The 23865-nt window shown below is 56.0% G+C and overlaps 1 protein-coding gene across 2 annotated transcripts in view; it reads left to right on the forward strand.

Annotated features, from left to right (window-relative positions):
• IQCE (IQ motif containing E) overlaps positions 1-23865 on the forward strand; it is a 45778-nt gene that overhangs the window by 15211 nt on the left and 6702 nt on the right. For both annotated transcript variants that reach the window (XM_048224750.2, XM_048224751.2), the window contains 12 exons: positions 2516-2629; positions 2755-2805; positions 5761-5831; positions 6854-6926; positions 7083-7132; positions 8522-8685; positions 10107-10162; positions 11314-11519; positions 13135-13239; positions 14458-14548; positions 18336-18503; positions 22642-22665. In XM_048224750.2, the coding sequence (XP_048080707.1) occupies positions 2516-2629; positions 2755-2805; positions 5761-5831; positions 6854-6926; positions 7083-7132; positions 8522-8685; positions 10107-10162; positions 11314-11519; positions 13135-13239; positions 14458-14548; positions 18336-18503; positions 22642-22665 (1173 nt within the window). The remainder of the gene's footprint in view (positions 1-2515; positions 2630-2754; positions 2806-5760; positions 5832-6853; positions 6927-7082; positions 7133-8521; positions 8686-10106; positions 10163-11313; positions 11520-13134; positions 13240-14457; positions 14549-18335; positions 18504-22641; positions 22666-23865) is intronic.

Genomic DNA, 23865 nt, shown 5'->3' on the forward strand with positions numbered 1-23865 from the left:
CCCTGCACCAGTCTCCCCCACCCGTCAGCACAGTATCGAAACCAGGACGCAGACGTGGGTGCAGTGTGCGTGTCCAGTTCCGTGCCCTGTTTCCACGTGTGTATAGTCACGTACCTGCCACCGCAGTCAACACACATGCTGCCCCAGGCTGTCCCTCGAGCTGCCCCTTTGTGGTCACACCTGTCTCCCTCCCCGCTCATCATTCCTAACTCCCGGTGACCGCTGACTTTTCTCCCCGTCTCTTTAATCTTGGCATCCTGATGATATTCTGTACGTGGAATTACACCGCGTGTGATCTCTTGAGGTTGGCACTTTCCACTCAGTGTCCTGCCCTGGGAGCCTTCCAGGGCAGCCCATACCAGTGGCTCCTTCCGCTCAGCCCTGGTCCAGCTGCATCCTGCGAAGTTTGATACTGTTGTACTTTTTTGACGTGCTAATCGCCTGAAGATCCTTTGGCCCATAATTATTTGGAATTGTGTCGTTAAGTGTGTGAGAGTTTGAAGATTTTCATGTTGTTTTTGTTTCCAACTTGTAGTGGACTCATTGTAGCCACAGAACACACCCCGAGTAGTTTTGTTTCTTGTAAGTGTGTCCAGGGTGGCCGCGTGGCCCGGGGAGTGCCCCTCTTCGCATCTGTGCCACGGGCCTGGGAAGAGAGTGTGTAAGCTGCTGCCAGGCAGGGTGTCGTGTGGGGGCCATCAGCCCCTGTGGGGTGGCAGGGTGAGCTCCCCTGCACCCCTGCTGGCTTTCTGTCCAGCTGCTTGCTTGTCACTCAGGGAAGGGTGTTGAAGGCCCCACTGTGCTCGTGGGTCTGGCTTCCCCTCAGTTTTGTCACTAGTTGGGCGTGTGTGCGTTTAGGGTTGCTGTGTCCTCAGTGGATTGACCCTTAGGGTCGCTGTGTAACATCCGTCTCTGTTCTCCGATGTCTGCTTTGTTTGACACTAATGGACCCACTCCTGCTTTCTTTGGTTAACCTTTCAATGGCGTCTCTGTTTCCATCCTTATACTTCCACTTCCTATCTCGCTACATTAAAATCAGTTTCTTGTAGACAGCATGTGGTTGGCCATGTTTTTTAATCTGCTTTGCCCGTTTCTGTTTTCTGGGTGGTTTGTTTGGATCATTTATATTTAATGTAATTTTGATATGTTAGAATTGAAGCCTTTCATTTTATTTTGTGTGTGTGGCCTCATTACCCCTGGACAGTGAAGTCCTGACCGCCCCCCCCCCACAGGCCTTCTCTGACCAGCCCTGTCCCCCAGCAAGGAGGGGGCAGGGAGCCTTGCTATGGCCTGGCGGGGTGGGGGCTGGGCTCTGCACTGACAGGGGTGGGACCACGCTGCGTCGTGCAGGGTCTGCCCGAGGTAGAGCCATTATTGTCCATTAATTTTCTGCCTGGTGAGGCTGCCCCCTTCCTGCTGGGGAGAGGAGGCTTTCCTGTCTGTGCGCGTGGGCTCGTCCAGGCTATTGATTTCCCCCGTACTCCATTGAGTGCACATTAGGCACAAGGGGAAACTCTGCGGTCGTTTCTTGGGTCCTGAGCTGTCTGCTTCTTCTCTCCACCCTTCTGAGCCTCCTTATGTCTGCCTTCCGTACAGTATCCAAGGTTTCTCATTGTGCAAAGCAGGAGGAACGGGGAACAGTGAGTGTACTCCCTATTTCGGGAAGCAGAATTGCCATCATATGATTTCTTCTCCTTCCCAATGATTGTGCATGAACTGACTTACTGATTAAACCCCCACTGAGTGCCAGGGACCTCTCATGCCCCAGAGCACTACTGGCCAACCGTGGGCACATGGCCAACCTGCCAGCCCTCTTTGGGTGTGTGCTTTGAGTCGGCTGGCCAGTGGTGGTTTTGTTCAGACACTGTTCCTCTTTCTACACACCACGAGTGCCCAGAAGGGAGAAGCTGGCTAGTTAGGCTGCAGGCGAGGCTGAAAGCCAGTTGACCTCACTAGCTGACCATGTGGGCGCTTCCCTCTGCAGCTTGTGAGTGTCCTAAACCTCCCGCTCTCTGGGCTGGGGGGTCCATGGCCTGGGAGACGGCTTTCTCAAGTGAACACATGGAAAACAAAAATGAAAGATGCCCCGCCATCGCTGTTTCATAAAAGGGTGATGTAAGTGCAGAGTAGGGAGTGGGAGAGACTGCCACAGGGCAGCTCGGTTTAGTGGGAAGTTGACTGCACCGTCTTTCTCCTCCGTTCACCACAGAGTGGTGAAAAATCGTAAGGCCATTGCCCTGACCCCTGAGCCCTAGCAGAGTACAAGGATTTTAAGTGGACGTTAGTGAGCCTTTGACGAGTTTTAGCGACACGTGCTGTGACAGACGCAGGCTCGCTCGGGGGCGCCCACAGGGCTTCTTGCTGTGACCTCCCACACTCCTTCCCCCCGCGACACACACAGCGCCCTGACTGGGCACTGGACCGCTTTGCAAGATCTGCTCCGACTGGCGTTTCACCAGGATGTTCATGTGCACACGTGTGTGCACGGGTGCACGTGTGTGTGGTTCTGTTTCAGTCACTGCACACGCAGAAATGCGACGTGGATCTCATGCGAACAAAGCTTCGGCGCCTAGAAGAGGAAAACAGCAGGAAGGACCGGCAGATAGAGCAGCTTTTGGACCCATCCCGAGTAAGTTGGGCCCTGCGGTGGCGGCACCCAGCCGCAGGCTGGGAAGGCCCAGGCTCCGCTCCTCAGGCTGTCGGGGGGAGAGGCCATGCCGCCCGTGTCTTCATCTCTCCATCTGCTTACTGCAGGACCCGGATTTTGTCCGGACTCTGGCAGAGAAAAGGCCTGACACCGGCTGGGTGAGTACACGCTCCAGCAGGACACATAAGCTTCCCACTGAAATCCGACTTTCAAAACAGCCCGCGATGGAGGGATGCCTTTTCTCTAACACAGTACGAGAGGAGTGACAGAGAGCGAGGGCCCAGAGCTCCCTAAAACCGGTCTCCACGGAGCCGAGGGGTTACGAGAAGACGCTGCGGGCGCTGTTGGGGGGCGCGAGGGGAGGCTGAGCAGGCTCCGCGCAGGGCAGGCAGTACCTTGCAGGGAACAGCGTCACAGTGGGGATGTCCCCCACCGCACCTGCAATGCACACGCTGACCTAGTGATGCTGAGTGAAAACAGAAACCAAGCGGGACTGGACTGAACCCTTAACGCGCACACGCCGCCGCCGCATGGGACCGCACAACGCTAGCGGACTAGGGAAGCCCGGTGGCGGGCAACGGCGCCATCCAGTGGTCAGTGCCGTGGCGGGAAGCCACCGCAGGTGGACAGGAGTGTATCCCCCGTAAACCTCCTGAGTCAAGGGAGCATGGTTTTCTTAGCAAGGTGAAATGTGAAAAGAAAACTGGAAGGGATACAGTTTTGAGATTATTGAACACAAGGAATTAAGTAATATTAGTGAGGCGATTATTGGGTTTGGTGACCTACAATTTATAAGAGAACCCCCTGAGACGACAGCGGGAACTGGATCGATATGACGGGGGAGCCGGGTGGACGTGAATCTGCCCCGAGCCCCGAGGGCCGGTGCTGGCAGTACCTTGTAGGGAACAGCGTCACAGTGGGGACGTCCCCCACCGCAGAGAGCAAGCAGTCAGCCCTGCGCGAGTGGCTGGAGCCTGGCTCTGATCCTGGGACGGCGCGAAGGAAATACTTGCAGGGCCTGAGAACAGATCCAAGTGTTTCCACAAGAAAATCATGTTTAGATGAGTAGCACCTCCTAGACCTTGTATAGTCGTACAAAATCTCATTGACTTCTTCTGTGATAGGGACTCAATCCCCATTTTTTAAAATCCGGAAACTGAGGTTAAGAGATTCACCCGGGTTGGGTCCGTGGTAAACCCATAGGCTCCGCGCAGCCAGACCACGTCTGCCTCGGTCCCCGCTGCTACCCCAGGGTGCATACTTGAGTGAAGACGTTCGCTTGAACTACCATGAGTAAGACGATTGCGACCAGTGTCGGCAGGACTGAGCACGCACAAGCGTGCTCGGAGCCGGACGCTGTGTTTTCGGTTGGCGTGACCGAGCCGAGGAGCGTGCCCTGAAGTCGTGCCTGCCGTTTGTCCAGTACTGCTCTCTTTCAGGCCGTGTCTCCGGGAAAAAACACACTATAAAAAGCCTTTCACACAAGGATATTCATAGCTGCCCAATTGGAGGGCGACATTGAAGAGAAACCATTAAAATCAGAATAATGCCACATTAAAACACATCTTCAGAAAAAAATTTTTTTTAAAGACTATTAAACAGTATAGCTATGTTCAGAAACGTCTATGTGATTAATTTAGGTGAGAATTTAGAATTATGTAAATAACGCATACTTGTAGAGGAAGGGCTTTTGTATTTTTATTCTGATGCTGTGGGTTTTGTTTTCTTTTTTAAGATTTTATTCATTTTATTTAGAGAGAGAGAGACTGCATGCAAGCAGGGGGCAGGGCAGAGGCAGAGAGAATCTCAAGCAGATTCTCTGCTGAGCACGGAGCCTGACATTGGGCTTGATCTCACGACCCCGAGATCCTGACCTGAGCCGAAACCAAGAGTCGGAGGCTCAACCGACTGAGCCATCCAGCGCTCTGCTATAGGTTTTTTAAATTATTATTATTGAAGTTGATTAAAAGTAGAAATTCTAGATCCTCAGGTGTGTACTGTTCCCACTTTCATACCTGCTGCCAGATCACCCTTCAGTCACTGCGTCTTGTGATTGGACGCTTGTGCGGGTCAGCGTCTCCCCTCAAGAGACGTTTGCACACCTGCACAGGGAGGGCTGGCTGGCTGCTGAGGGCTTGTTAGTGCTAGCAGCGTCATCATCCATCAGTAGAGGGGTGGGTGTCCACACTGAATGATTATACTGTGTGGGAGTCCCCGAGATCTGGAGGCACACGAGGGATGGACACCAAGACCATTCGTGGTGGGAAAATAACATCCCGCACACTGCGTGGTAGGAAAAGCCGTTTCTGCAAGACAACAGAACGCCCTGCTGTCGATGGGCACGCGTCCACATAATGAGTCTAGAGAATGCGGATCTAGTTGGAACAATATTTAGTTGGGAGGGGTAAGGTCAAGGAGCAGAGTTCGTCTGTAATGTTTTAATATTTTTTACAACAAGATGTATTCGCGTATTACTAATACAATTTAAAATTGGCTTAAAATCCAATTAAAAAGTTGGCTTTTTAATTGGATTTAACTGTCCAAAGGACAGTTGGCTCTTCAAGAAGAAAGAAAGGGATAGTGTTCCGGAAACATAAGGGTGCTATCTCCCAGAGTGCTATGTTAACAGAGAGAAGGAAGAGATGAGGTGGAAGCGGTCTTGCGTTCCCCAGAGGGAAGCACAGGGGGCGCTTCTCCAGGCTCTGTCCGCGCTGCTCACTCCCAAGGGAACACTGTGGACGTGGTCGCCCAGGGCAGCTCAGGGTTGGGGATCTTTGTATCTAGTGCTGGCAGTGGCTTCCTCCAAAGCACTGGCCATGTATCCTGTCTATTCTCTGAAGTGTGGAACGTGGCCGCAGGGAGAGCTCCGCACCTGCAGGCATGTCTCCGGCCCTGCCCTGCCCTCGCCACCACGCACTGAGCCAGCGGGACAGTTGGCCCTCTCTTTGCTGCACCTAGAGGCTACAAAAGAAGCCAGCGATTAAGGGGGGAGGATGTCCAGATGCTGCCGGGTCAGCTGGCAGCCTGGGGCAGGGCAGTCTGAGTGTCTAGAGGGAGGGGGAGGTCGCCAACACGGAAGCAGTCAACTTGATGTGCTGGTGTTCGATTGGCAGGTCGTTAACGGGCTAAAGCAGAGGATTCTCAAGCTGGAGCAGCAGTGCAAGGAGAAGGACACCACGATCAAGTACGGACGTGCTGGCGGGGGCCAGGGGCGGTGGGTTCTGGAGGGTCACTGAGGCCTCGCCCCACCGTGGGTAGGCTGGAGCCAGCATGCACGCCCCTTGCCTTGCCTTGTCCCCAGTACCAGTCTATACTGGTCTGTCTGCTCGGACTGTAGCTTCAGTCCCCCACCCCACCCCCGTCCCATGTCCCTTGTCCCAGCTTCCTCTTCGTACCAAAAGATGAATTAGACACCTCTTCCAAACGTCACTGGGAATGGTATCTTCCCTTCATCTCTTTCCCTGTCCCTGGTGCATTTAAGAAATGCCTTCTCTCCTCGGTCTTCTGTGGATCGCTGGATTACGCGCACTGTGGGTCTGTGGTCTTGGTGCCAGCCCTCGGTGCTGGGACACCGGCTGCCTGCCCTGCTCCCGCGGCGTCCTGGTGCTGCTCGGGGGCGGCCGTGCACACTTCCCCCGGTAATGCGGTGCAGAGGAGAGCTCTATGGCCCCAGTCTCCCCTGTGTACAACAGCCTCCCCCTTCCTGTGTTTCTTGCCGGAATTGTCAACTGTGAACGTTTTGATTATTTGCTGATTCCTCCTGTTTCAGAATCCTGAACTCTAACTGTACTTTCATTTGTCTGCTAGAGCTTTTCATCCGAAGTCTGTGGGGTGCTGAGGGTGGGGAGAATGTGCTGGTGCTCCGGGGGGGACGTGACGCTCCTCCCCCTGCCCCCAGAGGCAGCTGTTCTCACCCCGATAGGGGGTCCTTCACAGTCACTTCGCTTCTTCCCAGAAAGCCTCCTACTTAGTAAGGAACAGCTTTAGGGAGTCTCTTACTGCACCTGGAGGTGGCTGGTCCAACACAGGGGTCCTAAGGGTGTGAGGGTCCTCCCTGGGTCTTGACACAAGTCCGCCAGGCTCCCCGCCCAGCCTGCTTCTCTGGCGAAGCCCTTCCTTGGCGGGTGTTCCCAGAAGCGCTCTTGCCCTTGGTCTGCCCTGGGGGGTGCCAGCACTGCCGTGTTAACTCTGAACTTGGGTTTCTAGCAAACTGCAGACTGATATGAAGACCACTAATTTGGAAGAGATGAGGATTGCCATGGAGACTTACTATGAGGAGGTGCGTGGCCTTCTCTGGGGTGGGGGGACGGTCGTTCTGCTGCACCCTGGGGACCCTTAGCTTACTTCCAGCCACTAGGCAGAAATCAGGAATCGGATTACAGCTTCTTCTCATGCTCATTTTGTATTGTAATGTACTTTAATTTGGCCGTTACAGATTCATCGTCTCCAGACTCTCTTGACAAGCTCCGAAACTGCAGGAAAGAGGTACGATCATGTCCTCGGGAGCCATGTTTGTGTTTGGTCCTAAGATCAGCGTAGGCATTACGTGCAAGCAGCACACGCTGTCCTTCTCCTCGGACCCAGCACCTGTGTGGTGTGCTAGGGGCTCGAGTGGACGTTTCCGTCCGGGACGGTCACACACGTGCCCTCATAGTGGCCACGTGCTAACTACTGACAGCACATTCAACTCTCCGCGCGTCACGTCCTTAGCTCCTGCTACGGAACAGCTTCTGTGCACAGTTAGCACTGCGGCTGAAAGCAGGCCTTCCTTGTGAAGAAGACATTTCAAGTACAAAGAATATAAGTTCATTTCCTCAAAGGAGTTTCTTAGGAGAGACATCAGGGTCTCCTTATCTCGAAGATTCCCTTATCACAGATTTGGCCATGTCCAGGCCTCGGCACTGAGTGTGAACGTGTATCAGGCGTTTACCCTGGGCCAGGCACGGCCTTCCTTTTCCCCTTTGGGGATTGGCAAGCTTTTTCTGTAAAGGACAGTTGATTCTTGCCGTTCGCAGCAGGTGCGTTCTGTGAAGTGTCCGGCAGCACCGACCAGCTGGAATACTGAGCCATCGCTCCCAGGGGACGTGCAGAGTAGGGCCCTGTGAGCCTCAGGTCACCACATCGTCACCCACCCTGTTCCTGTGCGTGTTCCTGTTTAAAGACCGTACATACTGCTTTTCTCCGAGCGGCGTCGCACACACGTGCTTACTTGCGATTAGGGACTTGGGGCAGCCCCTGAGCATTGTGCTGAAGGGGGCGGTTTTAAACCGCGACATCACCAACGAAAGCACAAACATGGGAGAATAGCGCTCAACAGACAGTGCAGGGGGGCCGCTGGTGGAGCGCGTGGGGACTGCGGGGAAGGCAGAGTCCCCACCCCGCCAGGAACTCGCCCCTCGGGCTTTCCGCCACCCTGCCCGGGTCCCTGAGCAAGCGCAAAGGCACCCCAAGTCTCGATTCAGGGGTTACAAATAAATTTTACCAAGTAGGCAAATTTGCAAATACAGAAATTGAACAGTGAGGATTGGCTGTATGTTAGACTTTGCGGGATAAGGGCCAACACCCATTCTACAGGTATTTATGGGACAAGACAGAAAGTTCCCCCACACTTTTTAGTGATGCAGCTTAAAATATATCACTAGTATCAAATACAGTATTTTGTTATACAGGTTTACCAGTGAGAATGGAATTCAGTTTGGGGGATAACAGTTTGCTTCCTTGGGGTTCAAAAGTCCGTGTTCCCTATTTGATAGCAAGTATCTGCAAAAACTACTCTGAGCCAGAGACAGGCTGCCATGTGCCCACCCCTCTTTTAAGGCATTTATGAACTTGGTTTAGGAGCTCAAACCCAGCCCTTGCCTTTGTTATTCCCAGGCCTCCAGGGGAGAAGAAAATGGGCCTCAAAAGGCAAAAAAAAGTGAGCAGCGCCCTCCTGAGCTTGTCCCGGAGCGTCCAGGAGCTCACGGAAGAGAACCAGAGCCTGAAGGAAGACCTGGACCGCGTGCTGAGCAACTCCCCCACCGTGTCCAGCGTGAAGGGTACCGTCCCTGGAGCCGCCCGCGGAGGGACGCTCGAGGAGAGGCCGCGTCTCGCGTTCTTTGAGGGAAGATGCGGGCGGAGGCTGCGGGAGCTTCCTGGCCCTCCCGCGCGTCCCCCGAGGCCCTAGTTCCATTGCCACAAACGCAGGCGTGTACTGCCGGGCGACACTAAGATTTATTCCAAAACCTAACGAGCACCTGCTGTGCGCCAAGCACCCTTCTAGGGAGTGGAGCAGAGTAGGGAACGAGAGCAGCCACCCCTCGTGGGGGCGACGTCAAACTGGAGGGGGACGAGGAGCCAACCCGTCAGTCACGGGTCAGGCGGTACTAAGTGCCGGGGAGCAAAACACAGAGGGAAGACCGCACGTGTTGGGGGCAGTGGTGTGGGCCTATGAATGGGGGCTTCGGGGATGGCGACAGGTGGGGGACAGCCAGGCCCAGAGCCAGTGTGCCCAGCATGCGGTGGCAGTGGGAGGGTGGTGGCGATGAGACAGAAGGTGTCACAGGGTCGGACGCAGGACAAGGCTGTGAAGGCCGTGCCTGGGCCCCTGGGGTTTCGGCCAAGGGGAGAAGACCAGTGTCTGTGCTGAGTGGACTGTGGGGAGACGGGGCTTCTGCGGTGTCCTCGCAGGGGCTGCTGGTGACCCGGAGCAGTAGCACCGTGTGGGTGAGAGGTGGCCACCCCGGATGCTTTGGGAGATCAGGGGCAGCCTCTGCGGGAAGGGAGGAGCCAGGTTCCAGGGCTTTTATCTGAGTGACCGAAAGGACGGGTGTCCTTTACTGAGGTGGAGAGGACAGAGAGGAGCGGGTCTGAGGGAGCGGAACGGGTCCAGTCTGTGGTGTGGAATGGGTGTCCAAGTGGAGACAGGATGTGTCAGGGAGTTCAGGGCGGAGGCTTCGGCAGGTGGTCCCCAGCGAACAGAAGACCTGGGTGGGATTCAGAGCGCCCGTGAGTGAGTGCAGCAGAGGTGGGCCCGGGGTGCAGACCCCGACTTGACTCGGCAGTGTGCAGAGGGCGACAGGCGAGGGTGAGCCTGCGGCGCCGTTGCCGGGGGCTGGCAAGGCGGCTGGTGGAGCTAGGAACACCAGGGAAGGAAGTGCTGGGAGGAGGGGCGTGGGGGATATGACAGAGTGGACTCGTGTGACCTTGAGAAGGACCGTCTTGGACTGATGGGTCCAGGCCTGATGGGTAGGATCAGGAGCGGATGTCCCAGTAGGGACAGCGCCACAGTGTGGGGGACAGACTCCTTCGCGGGGAGGCACTCTGGCTTATAAGAACCTGCCAGGTGGGGATCTCCCGGCCTTGCTGCTGGCTGTGGAAGGGGAAACTGGCAGGCTGTGCTTGAGACGGGTGGTCCGGGCTGAAGGGGCATCCGGGTGGTTGTGTGAAGTGTGTTTCCTAAAACCCTTGCTCCCGTTAGGTTACGTGGAATGGAGTAAGCCCCGGCTGCTTAGACGGATCGCAGAGCTGGAAAAAGTGAGTGGTGCACCTCTGCGCTCACCTGCTGTCCTTTAGGACCAGCCTGTGCTCAGGGAGAAGCCAGGCAGCTTGTAAAGTGGGGACAGACAAGTCCTTTGCTCACAGGACACTCACACTCAAGTGAACATGTGAATGAATAGTGGCCGTCTACTGGACGGTGCCCAGGGCAGACTTCTCGCAGGTCTGGATAAGACCCACGGGTCGTGCCGTTCCTGCCCCTGGTGTCACAGGGGCAAAGCCATGGTCACGTGGCACGTGGTTTTGGACTCCGTGTGTGACCAGGGCTGGATGCAGGTGATCCTAGAGCCTTTCAGAAGCCCGGCCTGCGCGTGTGGGACGAGTGCGTGTGGGCTTTCTGCTGCCGGTCACTCTCCAGCCTCTGTATCTGAGTCCTCAGAAAACTGTCCAGCCACCAGAAAGCTGGGGAGACTTGAATTTGCAGATTTGATCTCACTCCTCTGGTCAGTAATCAATCCGCTTGTTCTGGAGTTGGTCAGAAGTGTCAGCATCTTTGAGTAGCCTGGCAAAATCCTGAGAGCTGCCCCCTTGTTTGGCTGAGCAGAGTAAACCAAAGGGGAGCATTAGACAAAGCCAATTTACACAGCATTAAAAACCTAAGAAGTTTTTATATATTGTGGGTATTTTGAAAATAAAGCTCGTTAGGAAGAAAGTCAGCCAGAGGTGGCTCAGAAGTGCCATGACGGTGCGTTCTTGGCTGAGACAGGCCGGCATCGGGCAAGCCGCAGGTGCTCCATAGCTCCTAGCCGGCACAACTGGGTTATCACTTACGATTAAAAGCATAGAGATCGAAAATTCCAGAAATCCAAAGGAAATATTAGGGTAAATGAGCACAAAGAAAAGAAGCTTATGAATTCGCCTCTTGTGCCTATGTTCTGTCTTATGAATGGCGCCTTGCCCCCCACCAGCCCCCGGCTGGGCTCTGCTGGCAGCGTGCTCTTCACTTCCCCGACGGGCTCCCCTCCCGATGGGCTCCTGTGAGGTGGCGCTGTCCCGGGATTGTGAGGTCACACGCAGTCCCATACTGTGCTTGAGATGAGTTTCCCTTGGTCACTGTCTCTTCCTTTGGACTTCATAACCGCAAAGTAAATGAGAAAGAACGTCTAAAAAAATGCCTGTATCGCCTCTAGAAAATAAGTTCGATGGAAAGCCCCAAGTCACACGCTTCAGAAGTGGTCAAGTCAAATGCCGTGGTGCACTCTGCGTCCAGCTCTGCTGTGCCCAGGCAGCCGCGAGGCGACCGGCAGGAGGACAGCGAGAGCGAGCGTCTCCGGGGGACCGTGCAGAGCCTGAAAGGCGAGCGGAACGCCCTACAGCTGCAGCTGCAGGAGAAAGAGTAGGTCGTGGGGCACAGCCAGCACCTCGCGCCCCTGGGAGGGGTTGTGGCTGGAGTCAGCCGTTCTGGTGAATTCAGGAGAAATGCTCAGCTCCTCGTAGTAATTGCTGCTATAGTTTTATATGATTCAGAAACTTCCTGTATCTTGTTTATGAAGTAGAAGTCACGTTAGTGGTAAAAAGAAGACGTTAATGGACCACGTTACATCATTGAAAGAAGGGGAGGTATCATTTAAATCTGTTGACACTGAATTCCAGAGCGATTTCCAAATTCTTTTTTAGAGAAGAGTTTACTTTCATTGATTTGTGTGAAATAGGCCATCAGTTAGATCTTAGGCAGAGTGGTTTAGAGAGTCAGTAATATGTTCATGATGTCCAGTCTAAACGCCAAATAAGACATAAATGCTGTGAAGTGTTCAGTGTGACCCTGTGAGTTTCAAAGGCAAAGTGTTCAGATTTTGCTTATTCACTGCTTGTTCTCTAGTGTCTTGATCTGTAGCCCTACTGAAAACGTGCCCATCTCCTCCGCTAGTGACTTGTGGCTACCCTGGTTGCAGTTCTGTCACGAATAAGCCAAACCTATGTGTATTCTGAGATGGGGTTTATCTCTCAGAGTATAAACTGGGAAGCCAGTAGCCTCAGCATAGCCTGGGAGCTGGTGAGAGATGCAGAACCCTGGCCTCGCCCACCTGGGAGCTGGTGAGAGATGCAGATTCTAGGCCCCACCCACCTGGGAGCTGGTTAGAGATGCAGAACCTTGTGAGACCCACACCTCCTGAATCTGACTCTGTGTCTTCATGAGGCCCCCTGGCGATTCGTGTGCATTTAGGTGAGAAGGAGTCCCTAGCTGACTCCTCACCCAAGTTCTCTGCTGCCTTCTGTTCCCACACTCCATCTGGTCTCACTCCTCCAATCCAAGTGCATCTATGTGAGTAGGTAGGTTCTTTGTAAGAATTAGTGTTTCATGAAAAGGTTTCAAAAATTGGGCTAGTCATTTTGAAAGGTAAATAATGTCTCTATAGTCTCTTCCGCTGTCATCTGGCTTGATAAGAGCTTCCACTTACCGAGCCCTTGCTCTGTGACACACTCTCTGTGGGACACTCAAGGTGTTTCCTCTGATTCATAAGCAGTTTAAGGGACCTCGAAGAGTTTGGTCCCACGACAGCAGTGGAGCTGAGGTCAGACCGAGGTCTCCTCTTGGAGCGGTGTTCTTAGCCGTGTGCCACCTGTGGGACCCAGGGAAGCCCACTGGGAGGCAGTTTAGTTGGAGGTCAATGGCTCAGCTCAGGCGGCAGCCCCGTGTGGCTCGTGCAGGACCCCCCGAGCACTCATCTCAGGGGTTACGTAGCAATTGCGTGACCATTGGGATAATGCGGTGCCCCAGCCCGTCTGGGGTCACTGCCCATCTGCGTCTCCTCACCCCGGTATCCCGGGCGCCGAGCAGTCGCAGACACATAGCAGGTGCTCAGTAAATATCAGGAGACCCAGTGTCCGTCCACTGTCATAAGGAAGGAAGCTGGGCGGCGTGACGTTTTCGGAAAGCTCCTGGCCCGTGAATCGGTGTGACCGTGGTCCCGTCCCCGAACACTGAAATGTCTCTGGTTCTGTGCGCTCAGGTGCGAGGTGAGGCAGCTGCTGCAGGCCAACGCTGACCTGCAGAAGGAGCTGGAGGACGTGAAGGGAGGCGAGGAGGACAGAAGAGGGAGAGAGGAGGCTCTGAGGTGAGTGCACCGAGAGTCACAGGCCGTCAGGAGATCACCGGATTCCAGGCGCTTCCCGCCTCCCTCCGTGCAGCTTCCAGAGCGGTTTTCATAACCCCAACCCAAGTCCGCCACTCTGCGCGTCCATCAGAGTAAACGTCCCAATTCTGGGAAAGGGTTCTCCCCCACCAGGCTGGGGTTTGCCTCTGCACACACCCTTCGCTGCCACTCCCTGGGTCGGGAACCCCCGGGACGGTGCCTCCTGCTTCTTCCGTGTCGTTGCTCACGGCCTCCAGAAAGGGGAAAGAGCCCCAAGCCCATCAGCTGAGGCACAGATAAGAAATGGGAGTACGTCCACGCGAAGGGACAGAAAGGACTAGGTTCTGACACACATGACAGCGTGGGTGAGCCTACCACACATCGTGCCACGTGAAGGAAGCAGACAGGAAGGGCCACGTACCGTAGGGTCCCGACACACGCAGACAAAGTCACGGAGAGGGGTTCAGGGCGGGGAAGCAGGAAGGGACGGCTGACGGGCATGGGACTCCTTCGGGGTGACGCGTTGGTGGCAATGGTGGCAACGCCGCCACGAGTGCACGGAAACCCGTTCATCCTGTACTTTACGCTAGCGGATTTTATGTTCTACAAACTTCACCTCAGTGAGAAATGCCCCCCAACATAAGTTAGAACCCTGAGCAGAAATAGTCACCGCTCAGAATAATGAGGAAGACAGAGATTGCTGGAACGAGTAAGAATATTTATTTTCCAGAGAACCGTGACTAGGTTTTGTCGGGAGGCAGGACTGAAGGAGAAAGAAAGGGCAGGTGCACAGGAAGAGCTGTTCTTGCGTTGCCTTTGAAACCTGTAGCGAGGGCGCAAGTTGTATTTGCTTCCATTCACTCCGTGCCCTGAAAACTCCAAGTGCTGCTTGCCCGTGCGTCACTCTTGCTGTCGGGATCTGTCTGGTTCTTCCCACGTCCCAGAGGCAGTGCTGGCCCCCGGGATCCTCCGGCCCTGCCCTCCTGGGGCTGCTGGCCGGCCGCGGACACGGCCACAGAGCGCCGTCCCACAGTGGGACCCCGTGCCGGCCGAGGTGCAGGGGGCTGGTAGCAGGGGCCCCAGGTCACTGCAGGAGAGGTGGCCTTGCCAGCCCCGCGGGCGGCCCTCGCTGCCATCACATATAGACGTGGGCCCCCATGTGATGATGAGTAAGACGTCCTCTTTTCCCTCCCACTTCAGGGAGGAAATTCAAATACTTACGAAGAAGTATCAAGAACTGGAAGAAATCAGGAGAGAAGAGAGAGACCACCCCGTGGAGAGGAGTCCTGAGGTATGGCTCAGCTGGGTTTCGGATTTCCTGCATGGGTGCCGCAGGGCTCTCAGCCAGGGCCGGACGGTTCTGGGGGGCCCATCCCCCGGCTCTCCTGACTCCGATGCTGACAGTCCAGTTCCCCTTTGTCGTCCCCATCGATCTCCACAAAGTGCGTGTGTTGAATCCAGGGCTCTGAACTGATCAACTGTCAGTTAAGTGACTTTTTGGACGAGCGTTTGAATCTTAGATAGTGAAACTGAGTGAAGATTGTCCCCAAACTTCACATATGCAGAAAGTCTAATCGTCCGATGAGGGGGTGTCCATTCATGGGTGAGAAGGAGTGACGCTGGGTGAGGACCTCCTGTCCCCCGCCCTGTGTGTTTAATGTAAGCTTCAGACTGTGACGTCGACGGCCTGGCGGGGAGAGCGCTCGCTACGGCGGGGCATCTTCCTGGGGGCCGTGCCTGCCACCGAGCTGTGCGCCCTGCCAGGTGTTGAATGTGTGTGTGGCAAATGGCGGGTTTGAGATGAGAGGGGAGTGCAGGCCGCCGCCCTGCTGTCCCCGTCCCCTCGTGGAGGCAGATACAACTGAGGTGGTCTGTGTGGCCATGAGGGCTACCCCGGCACCACCTTCGGCCCCTGGCACCCACAGGCCTGGTGCCGCTGGTACTTGGACGTCTGGTGGCTCCTTGCTGATCCATTTTCCCAGCTGATGGGTTTTCTTAGATGGCAGGTGTAATCTATCAACATGGATAACAGAGGTATTGCAGTCCTGTGGCTGCCGTGTGCCCCCAGAGGACACCACCATGCAGACGCGCGGTAGATAACGCCGAGCTGGTTAGCGTCTGACACGGCAGAGGGCACATGATGGCCTCTCTGTGATCCCCTTTCCATGAGCGTCTGTCTGTCTGCTGCAGACGCGGTAACACCTGGGGGACCCACCAGGATGGCGGGGCTTTGCCTGGCGCACGCTTCAGCCAGGAAGCTGTGTTGCTTCGGAAGGCGACTGACTGTTTTCTAGCAAGTGACCTGACAGAGGCGGGCACTGGCGGCCGGGTTCGGGGGCCGAGTTTCTGCTGAGGGTGAAAATACACGCATTCCGAGGCTGAAATCAGGGCTGGCTTCTGTCTTCTGAGGCTAATTTAGCGGGAGTCTCCACTGGGAGGCTGTTTGACCGCAGGACACTGTGTGTACTTCGAAACCAGGAAAGAGCTGAAAGTTTCGGGAATGCGGAGAAGACGATGAGCGCAGCTCTGGCTGCAAATCGAGACAAGCCGCAGCGTACCCGGGAGGCGAGAGAAGGCCGTGTGGTGGCGTGCGCTCGCGGGAGCCCGCGGAGTTCGCGCGGTGGCCTTGGTGCCCGCTCATCCCGCTGGCCAGCTGTGAGGGCTGGACAGTGTGAGTCCTTCCCAGTCCCTCTGGAAACTAGTTCTGTTGTTCGGTAAAGCATACTGTTGTGTTCTCTGCGGGATGCTTTTCTGTGCTGGCTTTCCCGGTGCTTTGGTTCACGGCCCGCGTCCTGAAGCGAGCCGCTGTGCGACTGTCACTCTCCAGGGCGCTCTCGCTGTCTGCCCCGGGCAGGTGGGAGGCCAGGGCTGTCACGTGTGCGGCAGAGGCGAGCTTACGTGTCTCTGGGGGACACATCGCTGCCAGGGGCCCCCTTTCTTCCCACGCGGGTGCTCCCTGGGCTCTGAAACAGCAGGGCTTACCCACCTGTGACTTGTCCGGGATCCTGACCCCTGGGAGGCACCCAACAGAAGCCAACATAGATTCTTCTGCTAGTTTTAATTTCTCTGGTTCTTGAGACCCCTCCCTCTGCAGAGAGGCCCGCTCAGGGTTCCCGTAGACACTCACGTGGGAAGGAAAGCAAGTTTCCCCTGTTGTCTCTTCATTGTGCTCCAGAGACGGAGTCACTGTAGCCCCGTCTCTGCCCCGGGCACTAACGTACCCCCGCCATCGGGAAGGTGGCCCTGGCTGCGGGCTCCTCGCGCCCTAGACCTGCCGCTGATGTCCAGGGGGATCCAGTACCGAGGCTCAGGCTCGCTTCTCCGACTATCTTACCGCAGGCGTGCTGCTCTCCCTATTCATCCCAGCCATTCGGGATCTTGGTCCTCCACTAACTCAGTGCGAGGCATGGCAGCCGTGTCGGTACGAAGCCCCAATGAACATTCTTTTCCTCAAGGAATGAATCCTTAATCACTGTCTCCGCGTCCCCGGACAGCGGCTTCAGGTTTGCCCGGTGTCGTGGTTACGCTCAGTACTCACTGGGGCATCATATCCAACCTGGAGGCTTGGTGCCCCTATAAACGGCAGGAGCAGATCGTGGACCCCACTGTTCATTCAAGGAGTGGGCCAAGGGAAGGAGCCATGCTCTCTGCACAGCCACGGGGGCAAGCCTCACGGTCGTGGTGCAGACACTGTGGACAGGAGACCCGTGGGTGAGCGGTGCATCTGCCGGTGGGACAGCGGGACACTGTGACACCGTCCAGCCACTGCCGGGGTGGGGGGGTCGGGGTCTCTGTTTGCTGACTCAGAAGGCCGCCTGTGACAAAGCCCTCTCCAGGGAAGGCCATAGCATTGATCCCCTGACATTAGAAAAAACTTACGCTGGAAAAACGTCCGAGCAGATTACTCAAGCACGGCTGCTTCTGTGCGGGGGCCTCACGAGCACTGCTTTACTTCCGGTGCTGCCGGAATCTTCTCTAACAGGCAGGTATATTATTATAACGGGCTTTGGGTGTTTTCCTGCCGGAAAGGCATTTCCAAATGGGGGACTCAGGTCTCAGCTTTGGGAGCAAGTGATCAGTCGTAGGTTTAAACGGGGTGACAGGGGTCAGTTTCTAACGGTTGCCTCGAGGAATTGCTATGTCTATCAAAATTTAAAATTCCTCCAGCTGTTTGCCATGAGTTTTTGAGTGAGTGTTCCTTTATCTTTAGATGACTAATGTGACTCTTGCTCACACTGGGACAGGCCACGCGGTGACAGGTCTTGTGTCGTTACGGAGGAGCTGTGATGTGGGAGGTGTCAGGACTGTGGAGGAGATAAGTCCCTCCTCGGCTGGGTGTCAGGCATCTCGGCGGGAAGTAACTGGACATGCCAGCAGGGACTGGTGACAGTGACTGATTCACTCGTGGGGACGGGGGCTTGGGTGGGGGCCCGGGTTCCTCAGACCTGGGATAGGGTCACGGTTAACGTTTCGTTCATCGCGAGGGTGTTCTCCAGCAACGTGGGTCCCCTGTGATGAGGAGGCTAGTCCAGTGTGCTGATTTTTATTGAGAGATGACGTTGCAGGTAAAAAATTTGGACGCTCAAGTGTGGTAGATATCAGGGTTATTTCAATGGTCACAATAGCATTTCTTGCTTCTTTTCACGGTGAAAACCGAGCTAGAAATCTATTGCCTTTAATCCCAGAGGTCCTGTTTCTGTCCAAGTCTTAGACTAAAACACCAAACACAGGACCCCCGAAAAGCAGGTGACCGTGCAGTAACACGTATGTCACAGCTCGGGAAGTACGTCGCAGCATGGACAGGGCTGCCCGTCGGCCCTGTGCTGTCACCCCGCCGTCCTCCCAGGGGAGCACCGCCACACCGGGGCTGGGGAGAGGGATGAGAGCCGACTTCAGTCCGTCTATTAGCCGTACGTTGTTTCTGCTCGGCGTGCTGAACGTGTGGGTACAGATTTCCCTCCACACTAAGAACTCTAGTCTGACGAGCTCCGTCTGTGTTATGCCAATATCTTGCCGCCTGACCCGATCCCCATCTTCCCTGCCCCGCTTAACCATCCTTATCCCTTGAATTTCTGCAGACCCCAGAAGAACCCCGACCTTCCCTTCCCACCAGCAGGCCCTCTCCTCAGGACTGTGAGCCAGATACAAGCGAGGAGGTCTCCCGGCCCCCCTCCACCTGCTCCGAGGGGCGAAGAGACACGGCGGCCAGGATCCTGCAGACCCGGTGGAAGGTGTACCGACACCAGGTGAGAGCCCGTGGATGCTGTCCCTGTGCCGTGTGGGCTGTGAGCTAGGTGCCGCGGGCGTGGGTGGGAATGCGGGACAGACTAGACGCAGCTGAAGAGACGTCATGGGGGGTGAGGGACAGACGAGCACCGGGACCCGCGGTGGAAGGACTCGGTCCTGCAGGGAAGGAAGCGGAGGGTGGGTTCCCTCTCAGCTTGTCCTCAGAGGAGGGGCAGGGTCGTTGGCCGGGTGGAAAACAGCAGTGGCTTGTCCGGAAGCCTCTGTTAGCTCACGGACCGGGTGCACGCAGCAGCGGGGTGGCAGGCTCCCAGGGAGACCCACTCCGGGTGCAGCCCCGGACCGCACTCTGGAATCCCTGCCCTGTGCCCCCGAGCATGGCCCGAGCACGGGATCCACAGTCAGGTGTGTCCATTGCAGAAACAACTGGGAATCCAAACCCCCAGAGTAGCCCCTCTTCTGGAGTTGCCTGGGGGGCAGCCGCTCGGGCTGTGGTTTGTTTTACTGGGACTACGAGAAACCTGCCTCGAGGACACCTGCCTACGAGAAACCTGTCCTCAGAGGACACCACCTGTAGGTTAGGGGACAGGAAGACCACCACCAAAGCTTAGCATATGCATCTCCAACCCCGGACACCGGGGGCTGTGAGTCTGTGCTGAGTGCCTTTGTGCTTGGGGGTGTGGGGTCAGGAGCCCAGGGCAGGGGAAGTGGGGTGTGGGATCAGGAGCCCGGGGGAGGGGAAGTGGGGTGATGAGAGAGGAGCCCAGGGCAGGGGAAGTGGGGTGATGGGGGGGTAGGGAAGTGGGATGATGGCAGGTGAGGGGGATGGGGAAGTGGGTGATGGGGAGGAGTGGGGTGACCAATATGGAGCCTGGGGGACCCCCATGCTGTCTCGTGGAGGGAGGAAAGGGGCTCCTCTCCTGAGCTCCCAGGGTAAGGGTGGCGGTCTCCTTGGATGAACTGTGCTTGCAAAGGGCTCCTGGTTCTGCAGAACACAGCAGGGCCCTTTCTCCCTGGCTGAACCAACAAGAACTCTGGAGTTCTCCACCGGTCTGAATAGCATAAGATCTCAGTTCTAGAAGGCTGTCCGTAGAGTTTCTTAAACTACTGTTTCTTCCCAGCTTTTGTTACGAGAATGTACAGGACAGAGAATAGTTGAATGAACTCCGTGTATTCACGAAGGTACTGCACAAATTCTTGCCCCACCTCGACTCAACAGTAGTTAACATGCAGCCATAGTTCTGTTCTAGACCGATCGTTTCTTTGCACAACCATGCGAGAGTAAGTCTTAGATGTTGTGAATCTTCAGCATCTTGTAAGATGTGGGCATCTCGCTGACCACAGCCCACGCCGTCAGACACCCCGAAACGTGGCAGAGGTTCTCTCGTGTCCTCCGGTGTCCCTTCATAGTCACATCTCTCCCCGTGCCCCAGGATGCCACTCAGCTGTCTTTACCAACCCCAGATGCAGTCAAGGTTGGATTTTGCCCCACATCCAATGAAAGCTTCCGCTTTGGTTGTATACAGTCCGCAGTGCGGTTTATCAGCCCTCACCTTCTTCTCTCTTTAAAGTCACGTTCTTATCCAAGAGCGCTGGCCAGTCTCCTGCAGGGCATCCTGCATCCTGCATCTGCCCAGTTGTGTCCTCATGGTGGCCCTTCACATGTGCCTCTGTCCCCTTTACTTCCCATACGTGGCGAGTCAGGGGTACAGGCTGGACTCGGTTTAGGTTAGGCATTTTTGGCAAGAGCACGCTCCCACAGGGGGTGCTGGGCGCATGGCCTCCCTTCAGGTTCTGGGGAGACTAGGTGGTCCATTCGTGTGTCTGACTGCAGGCACTGGGTAACGTCGCGGCTGCTGGCTCTTGCTGCTGTGAGGAAACACCTTTCCCTTGAGAGTGAGCCGTCAGTCTGTCGGGAGAGTGGCCTCTGTGAACCCTGGTCCCCACCTTTCACCGGTGGCTCTACACCCTTCACGTACTATGGTTCAGCCCATCCTTTCACACGGTTGTGGGGTGACTTCAGACCCCCCAATACTTAGCGTCTGGCACTCTTCTGTGAAGCAGGTTTCTCTACGGCTGGTCAGCAGGGCCTAGCTCCATGGTCTTCCAAAAAGGCAGGCTAAAAGCTTTGCTGTTTTCCTTCAAGTACTAAGTAAACCCTGATTCAGAGCAGGGGATTGGAGGCCCGCCAGTTTCTCCCCCGGCTCTCTCTGAGGGGAGGGAGCGCTGCTGCTTTGAAGATTAATGAGTCGTTTTTCTTTCCATGTTCGTGTCCCACATTTGGTCAGTGGGAGTGCTCGGGTCTGGCTCCTGTGCCTTTCGTCTCGCTGGCACACCCTTATTTTCGGCACAAGAAGGTGTCCCAAGCTCCCCATCCTCTGCATCCCCGGTGTGGGTGGAGCTCGCCATTTCTGAGCCACTTGTCTGTCTGTGACGCTTTTCCCTCACCTTTCACCCTTCTCCCATCAGTCCTTTGCTTAATTAAAAAGACAAAATGTGGGGCACCCAGGGGGCTCAGTTGCTTGAGCAGCCGGCCCTTGATTTTGGCTCAGGTCATGATCTCACGCTCACAGGATCGAGCCCCACATCGGGCTCCACGCTCAGTGGTGAATCTGCTTGAGATTCTCTCCTTCCCGCTCCCTCTGCCCCTCCCATCACTCACGCTCTGTCTTTCAAATTAAGTAATTAATTAAAAATGTAAAATTCTCTCAAATTTAATTAATTAATTTTAAAAAGACAAAACGTCAAGTGCTCTAAGAACGGTGCCCTAGCTCCCTGCTCCCCACCAACCGGGCGGGGCTGGTCACCTGTGCTGGCTCCCACTGCTCCCCCCTCCAGGAGCTGGGCACAGCTGACTTCTTGACTCATGAGTTGAGTTCTTTCTTCAGGATTCTGCATTAAAAAAACTCAGAAAAATCAAATGCATGTACCTCATCTGAAAATAAAACATTTGAAAGGCCACTTGATTGGAAATCAGGGTCTTGGGACCTCAGTCCAGGGTCCTCTTGGTCTGCGCGTCTCGGACGCGCCTCGGGGTACTGGGGTGTCTGAGGCCGTGAGGAGGAAGGCCCTGGACCCACCTGGAGCCCTCCTGGCCAGTGCAGTGGCACCCCACACCCAGCCACGCTTCGAGGCGAGCGGCAGGCTGCCCTCAATGTGGCCTGCAGCCAGCCGCGGTCCAGGGTGCCTCCTCGACTCGGTCCATTTCCGCAGGCAGCACAGTTCCATCTTTCCCATCTGTCTCGGGTCACAGCATGGTTCCACTTCTCCACTTCTGCTCTTTTCAGGCTTAATGTTAGACTTCCTCATTCTGCAGCTCAGCCCACATCCTCGCCGGTACCGTCCACGTCTGCTCCCCCGCATGGTCTTCACCGGTCTTGATTGTTACCGTTACTCGTTCGTTCCTTCATATTACGTCCCGCTGGTCCTTGTACTCCGTTTCCTTTGTCTGTCAAGGGACACATCCTCTTCGTGACAGCTGCGGGCCACGCACTCTGACTGTGGTCATTGTCCCCTACGGCACCTGCGTCATCCTGGGGTTTCCCCACTAGAAGGACTTCACTGTTCAGCCTTGGGTGTGGCTGACCCTTTTTCCTCCAGTCCCTGGGTGCTTCTGACGACAGGTCAGGTTTGAGAGCCAGTGACCCAGACCCGTGAATGGGGGTCCCCTTTGCAGCTTCTCCGGCAGGCAGTGCCCAGCCATGGTGTGACCGTCCGTCCGGAGAGGGCACCCCTGTCAGGACAGCTCTGGCTGGGGAAGGGGCGTCCTCACCTGGGGCCGAAGACCAGCACACATGGCGGTGCTCGTGAGTCGCACCTCACGGAAAGCTGCCGCAGGCCAGCCGAGAGCCGCAGGCCCCACCGACGCGGCCCGTCTCTAACTGTGACGGGCCAGAGAGAGCTGGCCGTCTGGCGACGGCTGCTGGGTCCCTCAGCACCATCCGCCAGGAGGGGGGCACAGACGCGCGGAGCATCCTGGGCTGAGGGTGGAGGAGGGGGCTTTCGCTGAGGGGGGCGTCCTGCTACCCCGGCTCTGCTTTCCATCCTTGGTGACGGGGGCAGGGGCAGGATGAGGGCATGACCGCTGTATTGCGAAAATTTCATCCTCTTGTTAATTCATAATCTGTCTCTTTATTTCAGAAAAACAAGGCCGTTCTGACGGAGGTAAGCGAGGCTTATTTCACCTGTTCCGAGTACGTGTTCTTGCACTAGCATGACGTCACGGTGGGGTGTCTCGGGCACATTTTTGTGAAATCAGACCAGCCCCGGCTGATACCAGCATCAGATGACTATGTGGATGACTTCACACGCTCAGAGTCATTCAGTCACTCCACCGTTGTTTCCACGCACTTCTCGGTCGTCAGTTCAGGTCGGGTAACCCGGCAGGCCCTCGGGGCTCAGAAAGGTGTCGAGACCGGTCACTGCAGGTCAGGGTGGCAGGCGTGCATTAGGGCTCTGGGGAAGGCCTGGCACAGGGTCTGGGGAACGTGGGGCTCCCAGGCCGAGAGGGACGGGCTGCAGGCAGAAGACAGGTGTGTGCAGGAGTGCGGCTTGCCCGGGAGGAGAGCAGGTCTGTGTGAGCTGCAGGACATGTCGTGACGGGCGCTGGGACCAATGAGGTCTCCAGCCACCCAGACTGCCGTGGAGACCCGCACGGCCCCTTGCTGCTGCTGTTGGCCTCCCTCAGCCTGTTCCCCAGGCAGCCTCCAGGGCGGCATGTTTTAAATGTTAAGTAACACCCACCATTGCACATGACTCGCTCCCAAACTCGGAACGAAATCCACAGCTGTTGCCTAAAGACCCTCCGTGCCACACTTCCCAGTTACCGCCCCCGCCAGCCCTGCTCATTCTCCTCTAGCCGGTCTGGAGGCTTCTTCAGCACTCCTTGGAAATACCAAGCTTACTCCAGCCACAGGGCCTTTGCACTCGCTGCTCCCTCTGCCTAGAAGGCTTTTCCTCCAGACGCTTGCGTGTCTTGCCCCCTTGCTTCATGCAGGAAACATTACCTCCTCAGAGACGCGCTCTCTGAACACCCCGTGCAAGCCCCGTGTCCTGCTTTATTTCTCTTCGTAGTTTTTATCCCTACGTGACATTTTGATATTTTGCTCGTTTTAAATTGCTTGTCCCCCACTGCAATTTATGTAAGTTCCACGGAGGCAGAGACCACCTCTGCTCTTATGCCACTATATCCACAGTTCCTGGGACGGTGCCTGCCACGTGGTCGGCATTCAGCAAATATTTGTGGAATGAGTGGGTGGATGGGTGGGTTTGGGACTCCTCGAAGGACTTGATGCCGGCATGCACTGTCGTGTTCTGCTGCTGGTCTCCCGGGGCCCCCGCGGGCCTGAGTGTCCTCACCTCCCC

This window comes from Ursus arctos, unplaced genomic scaffold, assembly GCF_023065955.2.
Source record: "Ursus arctos isolate Adak ecotype North America unplaced genomic scaffold, UrsArc2.0 scaffold_2, whole genome shotgun sequence".
In the NCBI taxonomy this organism is placed as follows: domain Eukaryota; kingdom Metazoa; phylum Chordata; class Mammalia; order Carnivora; family Ursidae; genus Ursus; species Ursus arctos.